The sequence below is a fragment of the Rhizophagus irregularis genome, chromosome 8, assembly GCF_026210795.1.
Source record: "Rhizophagus irregularis chromosome 8, complete sequence".
NCBI classification, from domain to species: Eukaryota; Fungi; Glomeromycota; class Glomeromycetes; order Glomerales; family Glomeraceae; genus Rhizophagus; species Rhizophagus irregularis.
The window spans coordinates 1,141,018-1,158,371 of record NC_089436.1 but is presented as its reverse complement, the minus strand read 5'-3'; the positions used below and the strand labels follow the sequence as shown (position 1 = coordinate 1,158,371).

At 28.3% G+C, this 17,354-nt stretch overlaps 4 protein-coding genes across 4 annotated transcripts; all 4 read left to right on the top strand.

The window, feature by feature from the left end:
* Nucleotides 1-3,341: 3,341 nt before the first annotated feature.
* On the top strand, nucleotides 3,342-4,392 carry OCT59_028137 (uncharacterized protein; the record flags this gene model as incomplete). Its single annotated transcript, XM_066147098.1, has 3 exons — nucleotides 3,342-3,776; nucleotides 4,179-4,219; nucleotides 4,299-4,392. 3 exons carry the CDS (start codon nucleotides 3,342-3,344, stop codon nucleotides 4,390-4,392), a joined length of 570 nt encoding a protein of 189 aa, XP_065993846.1.
* Nucleotides 4,393-5,777: 1,385 nt separating this feature from the next.
* On the top strand, nucleotides 5,778-6,008 carry OCT59_028136 (uncharacterized protein; the record flags this gene model as incomplete). Its single annotated transcript, XM_066147096.1, has 1 exon — nucleotides 5,778-6,008. One exon carries the CDS (start codon nucleotides 5,778-5,780, stop codon nucleotides 6,006-6,008), a length of 231 nt encoding a protein of 76 aa, XP_065993845.1.
* A 6,468-nt stretch (nucleotides 6,009-12,476) lies between these two features.
* Nucleotides 12,477-12,959, top strand: OCT59_028135 (uncharacterized protein; the record flags this gene model as incomplete). Its single annotated transcript, XM_066147095.1, has 1 exon — nucleotides 12,477-12,959. One exon carries the CDS (start codon nucleotides 12,477-12,479, stop codon nucleotides 12,957-12,959), a length of 483 nt encoding a protein of 160 aa, XP_065993844.1.
* A 434-nt stretch (nucleotides 12,960-13,393) lies between these two features.
* On the top strand, nucleotides 13,394-14,107 carry OCT59_028134 (uncharacterized protein; the record flags this gene model as incomplete). The annotated part of the gene is made up of 1 exon (XM_025308775.2): nucleotides 13,394-14,107. The coding sequence occupies one exon, from the start codon at nucleotides 13,394-13,396 to the stop codon at nucleotides 14,105-14,107; it is 714 nt and encodes a 237-aa protein (XP_025187918.2).
* Between the last annotated feature and the right edge of the window lie 3,247 nt (nucleotides 14,108-17,354).

The following is a 17,354-nucleotide window of genomic DNA, read 5'->3' as shown; positions in this document are numbered from 1 at the left end:
CATTAATTTAAAGTACAGTGTATGAATTAATTGAGGTTTATTATTATAAGAACGAACACCAATTATAGAACTACACTTTAACATCAAAGTTGATATGATGAAATTATGTATGTGCGAATTAACCAATCAATTTTATCGGAATATTTCCCCATCAAGGAATATTGTGTAACATCACGGACTTAGCGAAATAAAGATAAATTAGTAATTAGTAATATCTTAACTTATATAGATTACTATATGAAGAAATAAGATCTATGCTTTAATAGTCGACTAATAATAAGACAAAATTGTTTGCTATTTCGGATTTAATAGGGATTCGGGAGATTCATATGATAATAAGAAAATAGTTAAAAAAATTCGATTAATAAGCTAATTCAACTTTTTAATCGAACGAAATTTAAACTTTACATATTTTGAAGTATTCGACAAAATATTTGGAATATTTCGTATAATTTGAAGTCTTGAAGAACGGAAGTGTAGCTTTCTACCTTCCCCATGCAACTTAAACTCTATAAAAACTATTATTTTATCGATACATACACGTAGAAAAGTTTAAAAAGTTAAGATCAATAAGTTAAGGTTTATTAGTATATGTATAATTTTATTGAACTTGGAACTCTGGTTACTTTTCTCTTAAATCTTTCTTATTTTCGTTTTTTGGTATTAACAAGTCAGAAAATTTTAAAGATTTTTAATAAAAAAAGTTATATTTTTAAAAATTATATTTCTTTTTCTTTCTAAAATTATATTAAAATCATTTACAATTGAGTACAGTATTTTAAAATCTGAGTCAGTTTTTAAAAGTATAAAAAGGAAAAATATTGCGCTGTTTTACTGTTTTTTTTTGTTTGATTTATAACAACAAATAAATTTATTGGGGAAGCTAGAAGCCTTTTTATCATAGCAATCATAATTATCTCTAAAGTATTATTAATATTGTTTGGAGATCAAACTACTCTTTCCGCTACTAAAATTATTGCTTTTTCAAAATTAAAATTATTCATCAATAACTATAAATTTAATGCGACTGTAATTAATTAAAATGAAATATTAAGAATTTTCTTTGCATATAAAATTTTTTTTTTTTACAAAGAGAGAGAAAGGATAAATCAAAATGGAAAGTAATATGATTAGATAAAATATGAAATCTAATAAATCTAATCAATAATAGTGATCGACCCCATTTTAATAAAATCGTGAACCAACGTTTTCAATTATACTATAGTTAAGCAATATTGTTTTGATCACTTTAATAATGAATTTGCATATGCTATATTTCTTATATTTATATTTTAAAATTAAATGGAAATTCTGTGAAACCAATTAAAATTGAAACTATTTATAATTTGTTTCGTGTCAGGTTCCTATGATCATTTTTGCATATTGTGTTACCAATCATCCCAATCATCTATACAGAATAACTTCACGTGAACAAATAAATATCCCGATTCATATTACCCATGAAAAAAAAAAGATTTTATGTCCATAATAATAATTGATATATGTATGTAATTAAAGTTGCTTGCAAATAATAAAAAGGCCATTGCCGAAATGGTAATACAATTTCGACCACACGTTTTCGATTATGTTATGATATATGTTAATTAGTTGTACACAACAAGAAGTTATATACTAATTGTTTATTTAGTTCTCTAATATAATTTTTAGTGTACAGCCAAAAATACGAACTTAATTTATATATTGTAAAATGGTATCGTTAGAATATGAATACTAAGGTTTAATTTACGAATTTAATTCAAATTGATTTGATGGTTGACGAATTTGGGACTAAAGTTACACTATAATACTTGGTTACCATGAGGCGACATAATATCCACATGATCATTACTAAAAGCTATAAAATCATAAATTGAGTTGATCAAATTTTCCTTTTTCATTCCAGTTTTATGTGAGCATGTTTTTTTTTATATTTTCATTAAAGGCCTCCGGAGAAATTTTTTAGGCGATATTTGTCTATCGGAAAGTCCATGTCATTTAATGTGATTTGTGTATTAGCTGAGTTTTCTTTACTTTCACTAATAAGTTTCCTCCATGTGCGAATATCAAATTCCCATTTTTATAATATCTCATGACTAACATGTAAAAGATGTTGGATCTTTGGTCAATTTCATTTTGTAAATATTTGTGATTTTTCATATTTAAAAAGGAAAAAAATTTTATTAATTCGTGGTCTATAAGTCAACTAAATCTGGCGTGGCGTTAAATAAAAGTAAAAAATTATGCTGAAAATCATTTTAAGAAATAAACTATTTGATATGATACTTTGGGATAAATATTATATGTTATTGTTGAATAGGTTCACATAAAGTAAGGAATGAAAATCGGGTATCAGCGCCGAAATCATATATGAATTTTTTTGCACTTGACTCACGGATCTCGAATTAAAATTTTATCAAGCGCAATATTAGTAAAACAATAAAGTATATACTTACTCGATATACTATACCGGAAATTGTTTATATAATAAGTTAAATTGGCTAATCAACCGCTCTAGATAATTTCTTATCGATTTATTTGGGAATGTTCTAATATAACAATGCGTTAATTTATTCGTCAAATAACTGTCATAACGTGAGTGATACTATGATTATTTAGGAATATACTATTATTATAATTTCCAATCATATTAGTAATTGTATGTTTATTGTTTCTAAATTATGCGACACGATTATCACATGATACATATAGCAGACAAATCTGTGCTTATTTCAACATGATAACCGCTTATTTCACACCTATTTAAGCATATAATTATAATATATTTATACATCAAATTTTTTATTCCCTTTTTCTGTATTACCAAACAAGAATTTTACTTATTTCTTGTGTTATGTAATAGTCCAGATTTCTTAAAATAGTAAATATTATGTGATACAATATATTATGCGTCTTATTAAATGTAAATCATGCTGAAAATAGGCGGCTCTGGCTTGCCATAAATACAACAATCCGTTGATAATTGTCCAAAGATGTGTGCAATGTGAGCACATTTTTTCTTTGGAAATTCCAAAAATAGTAAATACAAATTAAATTACAGTAATTCATATGATATTAATTACGCATGTGAAAATTACATTATGCCTTCTTTCTTTATAATAAAAAAAGAATTTTATGATAACATTTATTCTTTGTCATTATTTGTTCGCTAATTTTTAATTCTTATCCACACATGTCTCGAATTTGTTATTTAAACACGTTCTTTTTTAAAAATAAAAATAAGGCATTTCAATTTCATATAAATCAGCGAAAAAAAGCGTTAAAACATTAATTAAATCGCACTCAAATCACTTTCACAATCGATACTTAGAGCGAATTAAGAAATGTCTCTTTCATTAGAAACGTCTGTTTCATTGGAACACTCTGAACTCAGAGAGACTTATGGTAAGTGTTCTCTTTGTAAACGACAACGAATTGCGACGATGTGGTGTGAAAAATGTGATATTATGAACTTGAAAGAATGCTTTCCAAATTGGACTAGTAGAAATTCTATAATAGATGAGTTTATTAGATTTACTCAATTAAATGCTAAGGAGAGTATGGACTACCTCGAATGGATTGATTTTAATCAATTTGATTTGATCAAAAATATTAATGATAAAGGAGCTTTCAGCTCGATTTATTCAGCAGTATGGATGGAAGGCCCGAGGTGGAATTTAGATGAAGAAGCCGAAATATGGAATCGTACTGGTCCAATTAATGTCATTCTAAAAAGATTAGATAATTCTCATAATATAAGTCAAGAATTTGTAGATCAAGTAAGTTATAGATTAATTTGTAGTCCGATCATGTGCAGTATTTATATAAACTGGTCAACTGCGTGATTTATGTACGAACCGGAGAATTCTCGTTAATAAAATCGGCGATAAGTAATTAATAAAGTGTGGACACGAGTTAAAGTCAAACTCGCACTGATAAGGGTTGGAATCGATTCAATCGACTCTAAATTTTTTCATAGATGTCTTATAAAAAAATTTTTATAAATCGATCATATGTCTGAATTTTTTGAATAAAAACTAGAAAAATGATCATTTATCGTAATTCTTTTATAGAAATACGGCCAACTTGACCTAATTCTAACAAGATGATCACACTTTAGAGTCAGATCGGCCAATATGTAAATATGATTTAGAATCTACTCGAATCGATTCGATTTACAGTCAGACCTTGATATACCTTTACTTTCTACTATAGGAGAGATGTAAATTTCGGTATAATTTGATATAACGATATTTTTCAATATTTTAAATATCGGGTTTGACTGTGATTTTCAATTTTAGATCTTGCACTCACAGACCAAAACTATTAGTAATTCTGGCATATTCTGGTCCAGGTAAGGTTTTTTTTGGCCCGCGCTTTGACTTATACATGTAATATTTCGGCTATTTCAGCCACGTGATAAATCATTTAATGACATCGTCTGAAGAACCCATGCAAAACTTTTGAGAAGTTTCGACCACTTGTAGAATTTCGACAGACTCTAAATTTCGACAACTTGTATTTAATATATGGTCGAAACTTTAAATTCCTGACCGAAACTATTGCGGTTTTGGCCGAAACTTTCTAAAAATAATGGGCACGACGTTTATTATAAGATCTATAAGCAACTTTGCTTTGGAGCTGAAATGCGGTCGAAATTGAAAAAACTTTCGGCAACATGTATACTTTGACTCTCGTGAATCCTGTCGAATGAATACTTGATTTGTTCTATTTTAATTTTAACGAATATGATAAAGTAGTCAAAATATCGTTAATTTGTGTTACAATCCGCCGATAGTCAATCCTCGAATGACGTAATACTGTCGTGCCCAAGTTGACGACATGCCCCAAATCAGCGATCGACCTAAATTTTCGGCCCACCTTTATAATGCCTTAAGAATTTATTAGCATTACTTTTCACATATAGTAATCATCGCAATTTGGGGCATATTGAGATTTGGGCATAACAATACTATCGTTAATTTAGGTCAAATATAGGCTGGCCAAATTAGTAACCCGAGCTTGGATTATCCGGATCGAACTCAAGCTTGAGAGGATGTTTGATTCCTCAAAGATTTATAAATTGTAAACTGAATAAATTCTAAACATACTTTATTATAAAGCCATTAACGAGATAATGACCAGTTCTTAAATAAATCACGTTTGATCGAAAAAAATTCAGATAATACTTATTTGCTAATTATTAATTAATTTAAAAGTTATATAGATACCATAAATGTTTGAAAAGTGGAGCACTTGCAGATTGTTTTGGTATAACCAAAGATCCAACATCATGTTACATGCTTGTTATGAGATATTACAAAAACGGGAGTTTATACTCGTATCTTAAAGAAACCTTGGGAGTACTTTGTTGGAGAGATATTGTAGATATGTTATGGTCAATATCCGTAGGCCTTAAATATATTCATGAACATGATCTTGTTCATGGACATTTACACGGTGGGAATATATTAGTCGAAAGTGATGTGAATTCGGTTGATACTAAAATCACGGATACTGGATTACACGGACCCGTCGATAAACAATTATCTCCAAAACAAATTTACGGTGTAATTCCTTTTGTTGCACCAGAGATTTTTAATGGAAATACGCCAACTAAAGAATCCGATATCTATAGCTTTGGAATGGTCATGTGGATGTTATCAGCTGGTGTGCGTCCTTATTATGATAGACCTCATAATAAACAACTAATTCAGGAAATCTGTTTAGGATTAAGACCAAGCGTCGTAAATGGAACTCCACCTGTTTTCTCCAGTTTAATGTTACAATGTTTAGATGCAAATCCATCAAATAGACCAACAGCGTCTCAGCTTGACGAATGTTTAGGAGATTGGGTCACAGCAATTTGTGATAACCCTGACCCATCTGAATTGTCTGATCAATTTGACGCTGCTGAAGAAATAAAATTCTCAAATTTGGAAAATTTCAATACTTTCTCGAATGACGAAAAAGCTATTTATTTCAGTCGCCCATTGTGGTTGATTGATTAATTGGTTAGGATTGGCACTTTCATGCGTTAAATAGTATATTTCGATTCTCATTACAATCAAAAAATCAATTTCTCTTATTATATCATTTATTCGTTTTTCACAAACCCAAACTTAACATTTTGTTACTTCATTATAATCAAAAAATCAATTTCTATTATTATATCATTTATTCGTTTTCGAAATCACAAATCCAAACTTAACATTTTGTTACTTAATTACAATCAAAAAATCAATTTCTCTTATTATATCATTTATTCGTTTTCGAAATCACTAACTCAAACTTAACATTTTATTACTTTATTTATGCAGAAGTTTCTAAGGCTCTTCGTTCAAAAATTAATTATGTACTCGTTTCATATAAAATAAGTATTATAATTATATCACAAGCACAATTTTTTTTTCGTATTTTATTCAGAATTTTTTTATTATTATATATAGACAGAATATGACATTTGTATATTTAATAATAATACGGTTTCGCCATGATATTTATTGAATCGCTCTAATAACTAAGTTAATTAGAATCTATGTCGGCAAATCTTCTAAAATAACAATAGATTTTCACGTATTAAATTTTATCTAGCATAAAATTGTTCTTTTTCATTTAACACATAACAACAAAGTTTATTGACGTATAAACTTATTTTCAAGTACCGGGATTTCGCCCTTGATATGTAGGGGTGGGTAATCTTAAGGTATTACGCCTAAATTTATATCGATCGTATATATTTACGTATAAATATTTACGGTATCCGGACTTTTCGCCGAAGTCCATTTCGCCGAAGCCATTTTATCGAATGGACATTTCGCCGAAAAATTATTTATTCCATTTTGGTTATTTTATTGTTTTTATATTAAATACATAAAAGAAATGTTTTCTAGAAAAATTTTTAAATTAGCTGATTTTTATTAAATTTACTCGTTGTTTATAATATACTGTATTAATAGTCTTTTTTTACTTACTTTTTCGTGAATAAATGTCTTCGGGAAAATAAAGTTATTTATTTACTATTTCTTGAATGTTAAAGTGATAATATCCTGGAAAAAAAAAAATCTCTAAAAATAATTTGATTTTTATTTTCATTGCACGATGAATATTTTTATTAAAATGTTAATCGCTACCATTTACGGCGAAATGGACGATTCGGTGAAATGGCTTCGGCGAAATGGGTTTCGGTGAGATGAATTTCGGCGAAATGTACTGTAACCGTATTACGAAAATTAAGAAAATGTATATTTACAATACAGTACCTTTTTTTACATTTTCTTAATTTTCAGTTCGTAATACAGTATATGTAAACATACGACTCTCCGGTTAGAACTTCGTGATATCAACTTCTATCAATAAAACGGTTTACATCGAGGTTTACTATAAATATAATTGTATTTGGTTAAATTGTATTTATTTATTTATCGTATTAACGTTACTAATATAATGTTATCCAATAGAAATTAATAAATTTTGACCATTTCGAGGCCAAAATCGAAGTATAGATAAATGTCAGGTGATCATTGCATAGTGCTGGCCGAAAATAGTTAATATTTGGCCGATGTCAGGTAATATCTTGTTGAGAAATTTATATAAAATTTGTTTATAGCGATAAAATTATTTATAGACAGTTTTTACTCAGAAAAAATTCTTTCGCGAATCGTTATATCGAGTTCTGACTGTAGCCATCGACCAGTTATTGCAGTGTTCATTAAAGCGATTGGAGGTCTTTTAAAGCAAATTAAGTAAATTTAGAACGTAAATATTCAAAGATATTTAATAAGGAATGCAAGAGGATGTCAGATGACTTCCAATATATAGTGTACTTGACTTATAGGAGAATTAATCAAAGAATTTGTCTATTTAATTAACAGTGATGGAAAATGACCAGATCATTTGGCCATTTTGTAATGACCCCTGAATGACCTTCGAATGACCTGGCTAGATAAAATAATCATTTATAATAAAAATTTTAAATTTTATATAAACTTTTTTTGCAAAAAGTTAAAACGATAATAATATAAAATTTAAATTGGATCAAAACAAAATTACATTACTTTCAGCCTATTACTGTCTAAATTATACTCTATAAAAAAATTTCTGGAAAAATTCCGATAAATAAGTAAAATGACGATAAATGATCATTTTTCTAGTTTTAATTCCGAAGAATCTCGGTCACGTGATCATTTTTCTGAAAATAGGGATAATCCGCAGGAACTACTGTCAAAAAATGAGACCCTATAAAAAATTTATTCCGTGTTTTTTTTTATTCCATGTTTTTACAGAAATTACGGATAAAATTTTTAAGAAAGATACAAACAAATTTAACTTAATCTTGTTAATACAGTTAGCTTCATTGTTAAAAAAGTAGGGATGTTATTTGAGTTCGAAAAACCTGATTTAAGCTAAAAACTACTTGAACCGAGTTTAGGGATTGGAACCGTCAAAAAAAAGCTTAACCGGTTAATAACCGGTTAATTAGAGCGTCTAACCGGTTAATAGTCGGTTAATTAGTCGGTTAATTAACCGGTTAATTTGTAATGAAGCTAACCGGTAATAACCGGTTAATATATAAATTTTATATTTTAACGTGTGTTTAGAGGCCTATTTTTTGTATTTTAACGCGCGTTTAAAGATAAATTTTTGTGTTTTTAACTAAATAGTATTATTTTTAAAGAGTAATTTCTGGTAAATATTTATATTAAAATGTATACATTAGTAAAAAATTACATACAGTATATTGTAATTACTTACTACCCAGTCATGCAGTGGTCACCGGTATCAGCACTAAGTTGAAAAGTTTTTTAATTATATTTTTAGTTCTATCCGAAATTCCATTCCAATTCTGATGGCCACTGTAGTATTCAAATTTTTGCATTTTTTCTTATTTAAAATACTATACCCGATCATATGCTGATTTCTGCATAAATCAAGGTTATAACTTTAGAATATTTTAACATAAACAATGTTAAATTATAAATATCATATGCAATATATTATATTAAAATATAAGATTGCAGGTTTATCATCGAATCTATTAGGGTGGGCAAAATTAAAGTTAATGCTAGTAAAGTTAAAGTTAGAAGTTGGCTAGGAATTACTAATTTAGGATGATCTGTATTTTAACCGGTTAAGTTAGCCGGTTAATTAGTCGGTTAATTTAACCGGTTAAATTAACCGGTTAACCGTTTTTTGAGAGGTCTTAACCGGTTAACCGCCTTAACCGGTTCCAATCCCTAACCGAGTTTTAGGGTCATGTGACTCCACTAATAATATTTAAAACTCAATATGCTTCAAATCGGATTTAAAATCAGTTTTTGAGCATAAAGCATAATACAGTAGTATAATTAAGCATAATTTCAATAGAGCATAAACTATAATATAATTTAGTATAATTTTAGTATTGTATAAATATTTAGCTTTTTTATTTTTAAGATTAATTCACATTTGAACTTAAATTGTTTAATTATTCAAATAATTTATTTTTCATCAAACTTTATACTGGAAAATGGAAGCATTATCAGAAATAACAAATCATTTACCAAAACGACGAAAGACTGATCCTCTTTGGAATTTTCTTGATGAAATTGACAACAAGCGATATTGTCAACTTTGTCATAAGGGTTATTCTATTGAGACAGGACTTACTACTATTAAGGCACATTTTAAACATGAAAATCAAAGCAAATTTAATGAAATATTCACAAATAATACACAAATAATTGAACCCTATGATGAAAAAAATGAAATTAAAATTCAAATTATGAACTATCTGATCAAATGGATAATTACGGATCAACAAGCATTTTTCCTTGTTGAAAATAGTGATTTTCAACTATTTGTTAATTCATTAAATCCACGATTTCAACTTCCAACAAGACAATTAATTTCCGAAAGTATTATAAAATTGTATAATCATAAACGAGAAATGCTTTATAATTTTTTTGAAAAGACCCAGCATAAGTTCTCAATCACAACTGATGCATGGACCTCCTGTACGAATCTTGGATATCTAGCCATTACACTTCATTGGATCAATGAAAACTGGACCATGACACGAGTTTTACTGGATATGGTACCACTTCATGAACGACATACAGGGAGTTATATTACTGAAAAAGTGCTAGAAACAATTACTTATTACAATATTGGTGCACGAATTCTTTCTGTAACTACAGACAATGCAGCAAACATGAATGTGTTTGGACGCACACTCAGTGAAGTACTTCAGTCTAAATATAACAATCTTGATTTTGAACATGTTCACTGTGCAGCACATGTTCTAAATCTTGCTGTTAGTGATGGCATGAAAATTATTGCCAATTCTATTACAAAGTTGCGTAACTTTGCCCCTATAAAAACGAAATGTGTTAAATTTATTTTAAATTCGTGCTCATGTGTAATAAATGTCTAAAAAAGCACCATTTTGTTTAATTTTTGTTTTTTTGTAATAAGACATAAATTGGACAAAATGGTACTTTTTTAGACATTTATTACACATGAGCACAAATATAAAACAAATTTAACACATTTCGTTTTTATAGGGTGCTAGTTACATTCGTAAATCACAGCCTTTATTTGAGGATCTTAAGAAAATCTTTGAATTAAAAGGAAAACCTTTTCTTATACCTGATTTGGATGTACCAACACGTTGGAATAGCACATATATTATGATAGACAAAATGTGTCGAATACGTGATATGACTGATATTCTTGTTGATAGTAATATTATACTAAAGGATCGTTACTTGAATGAGAAAGACTGGAACGAAATTAATGTAAATATTTTTTTAATAATTTACATAATTTTTTTATTTATTATTAATTTATTAATATATAAATACTTCCTTTAATAAGACAATTGCTACATTACTTGAACCTATGGCTAAAGCTACAAATCTTTTATCCTCCTCATCATATCCAACAATGGGTGATTTACACATAATATTTCCAGTTATTCTAAAAATTTTAAATGATGCAAGTGAAAATGGTAATATAATGCCATCAATAAAGGGTCAAATTGCGCGAAGAATGTATAAAAAACTTAATGACTATTGGGCTATCCTCCAAGATTGTTGCTATTTATCAGTTGTCCTGGATCCAAACACAAAATTATCATCTTTTGATAATGAAACAACTGAAAGGATACGTACACTAATGTATAATACTTATGCAAGATATGCAAAAGAATCAGAAGAATCTAATTCTGATAACACAAGTAATTCTTCAAGAAACTATTTCAAAAAACATCTCAAATCCATGTCATTGACCACTGGAAATTACATGCATAATATGCATAACATTCTTGAAGAATATTTCTTATCAATTGAAGAAGATTGTAATGTATTGGAATTCTGGAAAGTACGATCAACTGATATTCGTTACGCTGGGCTTGCACAAATGGCACGGGATTACTTGATTGTACAAGCAACAAGTGTGCCTAGTGAACAAATATTTTCCGTTGCTAAACATACAATTAGCCCAACACGAAATAGATTGTCAGAAGAGAATATTCGTGCAAGCCTTTGTTTAAAGTCATGGTATGATGCAAATATTATTGAATAAATAAAAAAATAAATATATTTGTATAGTAAATAAAATTTCAATAAATATTGCATATTTTATACTATATATGCTACAAATAAAATAATACTTTGTGTATTTTATTAATAACAAATAGCGTAATAAATCAGATTTAAACTAACTGCTTGAGTAAGCAAGCTTTACTAATATATTCGTAAGCATAGTTCCAAACATGATTTGAAATCTGACTTATGTAGATCAGTTTGAAATCGGATTCAAACTAGTTTAATCGAGTTTAGAACCTGAACTGAATTGCTTGACATCCCTATAAATAAGGTTGTATGTAAGGAGATTCGAGTTTGGATATTGTGTTCAACTTGTTCAACTTTTTTGTCAATTATACGGAAATAAAATAAATTTTAGTATTGATGCATTTTATTAAATTTAGTAATAATAGAAAAAAAAGAATTAAATATTACGACCCTGTATTTTCCATAAAAGGCTGATATTTCCGGAATAAAAAACCTTATATCACGGAATTTATCATTTTTACGGAGTTTTTACAGAAATAACGGATAAAATTGCGAATTGTACCATCTTTTCATCAAATGATATAAACTTTAATGTAATTCCCTGCAGCAATGACTCTTATTATGTCTTACAACTTTATTCTGATATTAATTTTTTGTTTCAAAAACCCGTTTTAAAACAAATATTTGTTTATGTTGCCGAAATCGATTGTGATGATCACGTTTGATTGGCGTTACACGAATTATACAAAAAAAAAAAGAACTTTTTGTTAGAATTTTTGCACTATTTGTATATATGAGAAAAGTCTTATCCGTTTCTTTTCTGGAATAGCTTACATAACAAAACCTTAATTACTTATGCTTATAAAGCACTTCAATTTTTTTTTTTTTAAAAAAAAATAAATAAATAAATAAAAACAAATTCGTATGGATTTTGCAGATCAGTCACGCTCTTCCGATCAGGAGATCATTTTGAACATTAAATCTCAATTATACGGCAACTGTTCAAATTGCAAACGACAACGAACAGCGGCAGCATGGTGTGAAACTTGCGATATTGCAATTTTGAAAGAAAATTTCCGCAATTGGACCAGCGGAAATCCTAACATAGATGAACTTATTAGATTTACTCAACTAAATGCAAATGGTAATACAGACTACCTTGAATGGATTGAATTTGATCAATTCGATCTGGTTGAGAATACAAATAAACGAGGCGCTTTCAGTTCAATTTATTCTGCAATATGGATGAAAGGGCCAACTTGGAATCTGGACGAAGAAGCTGGAGTATGGTCCCGTAATGGTCCGATTAAGGTTATATTGAAACGTTTAGATAATTCTCATAATATGAGTCAAGAATTTATAAATCAAGTTAGTATTCAATCGTTACACAGTCTTGTTATTAGTTAATTTATCCGAAAGTATTTAGCTATAATTTAAGAATTTTTCAATAAATTCCGAATATAAAGACTTAATGAATTATGAAATATGTCCTCAATTTTTTATCTAACAAATTTTCTTTCTTTTCTTTTTTTTTTTAAGTTACGCAAATATCATAAGTGCTTGCAAAGTGGATCACTTGCAGATTATTTTGGCATGACTAAAGATATCCCTATAAAAAATTTTTATCCGGATATTTCCATTATTTCTCCGTGTCTTCCGTAAAAATTCCGTGAAAATGATACATTCACGGATATCCGTGTTAGCGAGATGAAAATTTCCATGATTTAAGGCTATAAATTCCATTAAAATGATACATTCACGGAAAAAACATGGAAAGATAAAACAGATTTTTTACAGGGATATGACATCGTGTTACATGTTCGTCATGAGATATTATGAAAATGGGAATTTATATTCGTATCTTGACGAATCCATGGGAGTCCTTTATTTACTGGAGAGATATTGTAGATATGTTATGGGCAATATCAACTGGTCTTGATTTTATTCATGAACGTGACCTCATTCACGGACATTTACACGGAGGGAACATACTAGTTGAGAAGGAAATAAATTCAATAGATACTAAAATTGCAGACACAGGATTACACGGTCCTGTTGATAAACAAATATCTTCTAAACAAGTTTACGGCGTAATACCTTTCATTGATCCCGAAATCTTTAATGGATATACATTAACCAAAGAATCTGACATATACAGTTTCGGCATGATTATGTGGATGTTATCAGCTGGTGTACGCCCTTACTGTGATAGACCTCATGATTCACAACTTATACAACAAATTTGCTCTAGATTAAGACCAATTATTGTCAGTGAAACTCCACATATATTCAGTAAATTAATGTTACAATGTTTAGATGCTGACCCATCCAATAGGCCAACAGCATCACAACTTTGCGAGTATTTAGGAAATTGGACTATAGCAATATGCGACGATCCTGAACCGTCGGATTTATCCAATCAATTTAGCGTTGCTGAAGAAATTAGATTCTCAAACTTAAAACAATTACAATTTAACATTTTACCATGTCATGAAAGAGCTATATATTCTAGTCGATCATTATCGCAACATGACATAACTGAAATAGATTACTAAAATCGTTAGTAAAATTGCGATAAGAAAAAAATTGGCCTTTATTGAAAAACAATACTTCCTAATTCTTTTATTTTCATTTAACACCATGTTCGTTATCGTTATCATTCGTTATGACGGAAATTTATTTCCTTTGTTCTATCGAATTTCGATTTATTCGTTTCTTTTTTCGGGTTGTGAAGAATCAAATTAAAATAGTAATATTAACATTTATGGTAAATTCTCTTCGGACGTTGTTATGTAATTATGATTATGTACTGCATTTCACACAATTTTTTAAGAATTTTTAACAAAAAATTAAGATTAATTTGATGATTTTTCGATCACATCGAATGACATATTATGATAAATAAAATCAAAATTTAAATCTATTTTTAACTGAAAATGGAAAATTCCGCGTTTTACTAAAAATTATATCAAGAGGTAACTCTGTACTATAGGGGGTTAGAATATCACCGAACTGCGAAACAGTTCGGATGATATTTTAACCATAACTGTATTATCCTGCAGCCGCCGATGATCATGCTTATACGATAAACTATTGATTAAACTATTAACGTGACGCGTCCTTTTACTTTTTACATGTTATTTAGTTAGATGACAAATAAAGATGATGAGATAAAAGTAATCTTTAATTAAAAAAGGATTTCTGGCGAAATTTCTGAAATCTGTAATCAGGAGAATATTACAGAGTAATTTTATTAAATAAAAATTTCGATCAGAGACATGTTACAATTTCTACTATTGATTCATTATTTCAAGTACGTTGGATAACAAAGGAAAAATAAATAAAAATAAAGCATTGCTGTTTCGTGCCTGTAATAATATAACAGTAGAAAATATCTTGCTTACCGCATCTTGCTATCTCCTTCAAACGTATAATAAATTTTAGATATTTAAATTTACCAAAATTCATATAATCCTTATGATATAATTAACACACGAATAAATTATGGAATAAGCCCTATAAAAAATGGTTGTTTCGTGATATCGATTTCAATAAGTAAACAATTTTTATATTTAAATATAATGAACTAAGATTCAAAACCTATTATTTACACGAGATTTCATTGTTTACTTTTATTTATTAACATTTTTGTTTCACTAGTAATGGATTAATTGACTACGAGAAAAAAAACATTTTTTTTTTTTACTTATAAAACACGAAAAATAACGTAAATTAAAATATTCTAAACATATTTGTCTTTTTTTCTTCATGCTCATCACTCTCTCTATTAGAAAATATTCATACCTCTAATTCTTCCATAGCTTAGAGCAATTTCATCAAATTTCCATCAATTATAAAATAATCTTAAGATCATTGATATATTAATAGAAACTTATTTTATGAATATAGTACTTCTACCTAGTGAAGATATGGTGAATTAAATGCTTTTTAGGAATATGTTGTTCTTATTGAGAAAATCTCTAATAGCATATTATTGACGTCTATAAACCTATAAAATTAGTATTTATATGAACTGACGGAATAAAAGCTTTTTATTGTTAATAAGGAATCTATTTTACTTTCAATCAATTAAAGCTGATATCGTTTTTCGTGATTGAATCAGATTATCGTTAGGATTTTCTTGTTGAATTTTTCATGATACAGCCAGTAACGATCGGGATAAACTGATTTTGACACATAACGAACTTTTTTCTTAAACCAAATCCACTTATAATTAATTTCCCTATAAAAAATTTTTTAGAAAATTGATCACATGTCTGAGTTTTTTTGAGTAAAAACTAGAAAAATGATCATTAATCGGAGTTATTTTTTCTAAAGGATTTTATTATAAATTTCGCGATATTAATGTTTATAAACCAGCCATATCACACTTGAATTAGAAATTTTGTAATTGAAATAAAAGTGCGCGAAAAATGAATTTTTTACGTGCCCATAATACCGTTCACTTGTTCACTTTGTCCTGCTAATTTCCAAAAACTTTTTCGTCTAAGAATTTCCTTTCTATTCATGAAAGAAATGCTCACCCAAACAGTAAAATAATACCTCACTCACGCTGCTTAACTTCTCCCTCATTATATGATATTTGCCAGTTTAAGAATTCTTTTATTATACAATTAAAAGCACGCTTGCAATTTCATAGAAGTGAACTTAGAGTAAAAACCTTAAAAATGGAGCTTTTTTCTGAAGGACTTTTTATTATTTTGTTCTATAATGAATCAACCTTCGATATTCCCCTGCTCAAAGAAAGTATACGTGTAAGTTTGAGGGTGGTCGAGAATACGAACAATTGGGTATTAGTTCTTTTAGGAAATAAAAATTGGGGCAGTAAAAAGCGTCGGACAGGGACATGTGCATATGTTTTGATGCAGAATGCGCAGCAAACATATCATGTCACTTTTTGCTGGAAAGAACGTGTATATAAAGAATTTGAAATGTCATTGCGGTGTGGTTCAATGCATTTTGAATTTAATATAGATGTAAGAGATTTTGTGGAAGGTAACGTAAAAATTTTATTTTTATTTTATGAAATATTTATTTAGGTTTTAATATTAATGTAATATATAGAAAATCATGACGAGAATCAAGCAAGAAATTTAAATTGATAAATTAGAAGGATGCCGTGGTTTTTTTTTATGAGATAGAATAGAATTTTAATATAGAATTAAAAACAATTAAAAAAATGTACAATAAAAAAATCATCTTGTTTTGTATTGATTTTATTAAAAATATACACAAAATTATTCTACCAAAATATATACAAAATTTGAATATACAGTACATAAGTTTATTATTAAGTTTTAATTTCTAATGATTTTCGAGTATATTTAATTGGCGTATCATGAATTTGATAATAGTTTTCATAATAAAAAATATCATGAATTACAGGTCTCTTTGATTTTCTGCCGCCCATTGTTGTTCCTCCAAAAAATAATCGTACCTAAATAATAATTAAAATATCATTTGCAAATTATTTTATAATTCCTTTTTATTTATTATTATTAATCATTAATAAAACTTTACCTGTTGATGATTTTTTTTTCTATACTTGATGTTAAAAAGTGTCACAATACCATTCCTTTTTGTTTTAAATCTCGCATAAACTGAGGTACATGTTGAACAAATACATGCATATATGGTGAACTTCTGTGCGCAAATACATTCCTTGTTGTTGATTAGCGCTATTCACAGTACCGGCAAAAATCATGGATCCATTAACTTCAAATTGATTGATTTCTTCATTTGTTATTGACTTTTGATGCATTATTTTATAAAGCCGATAAA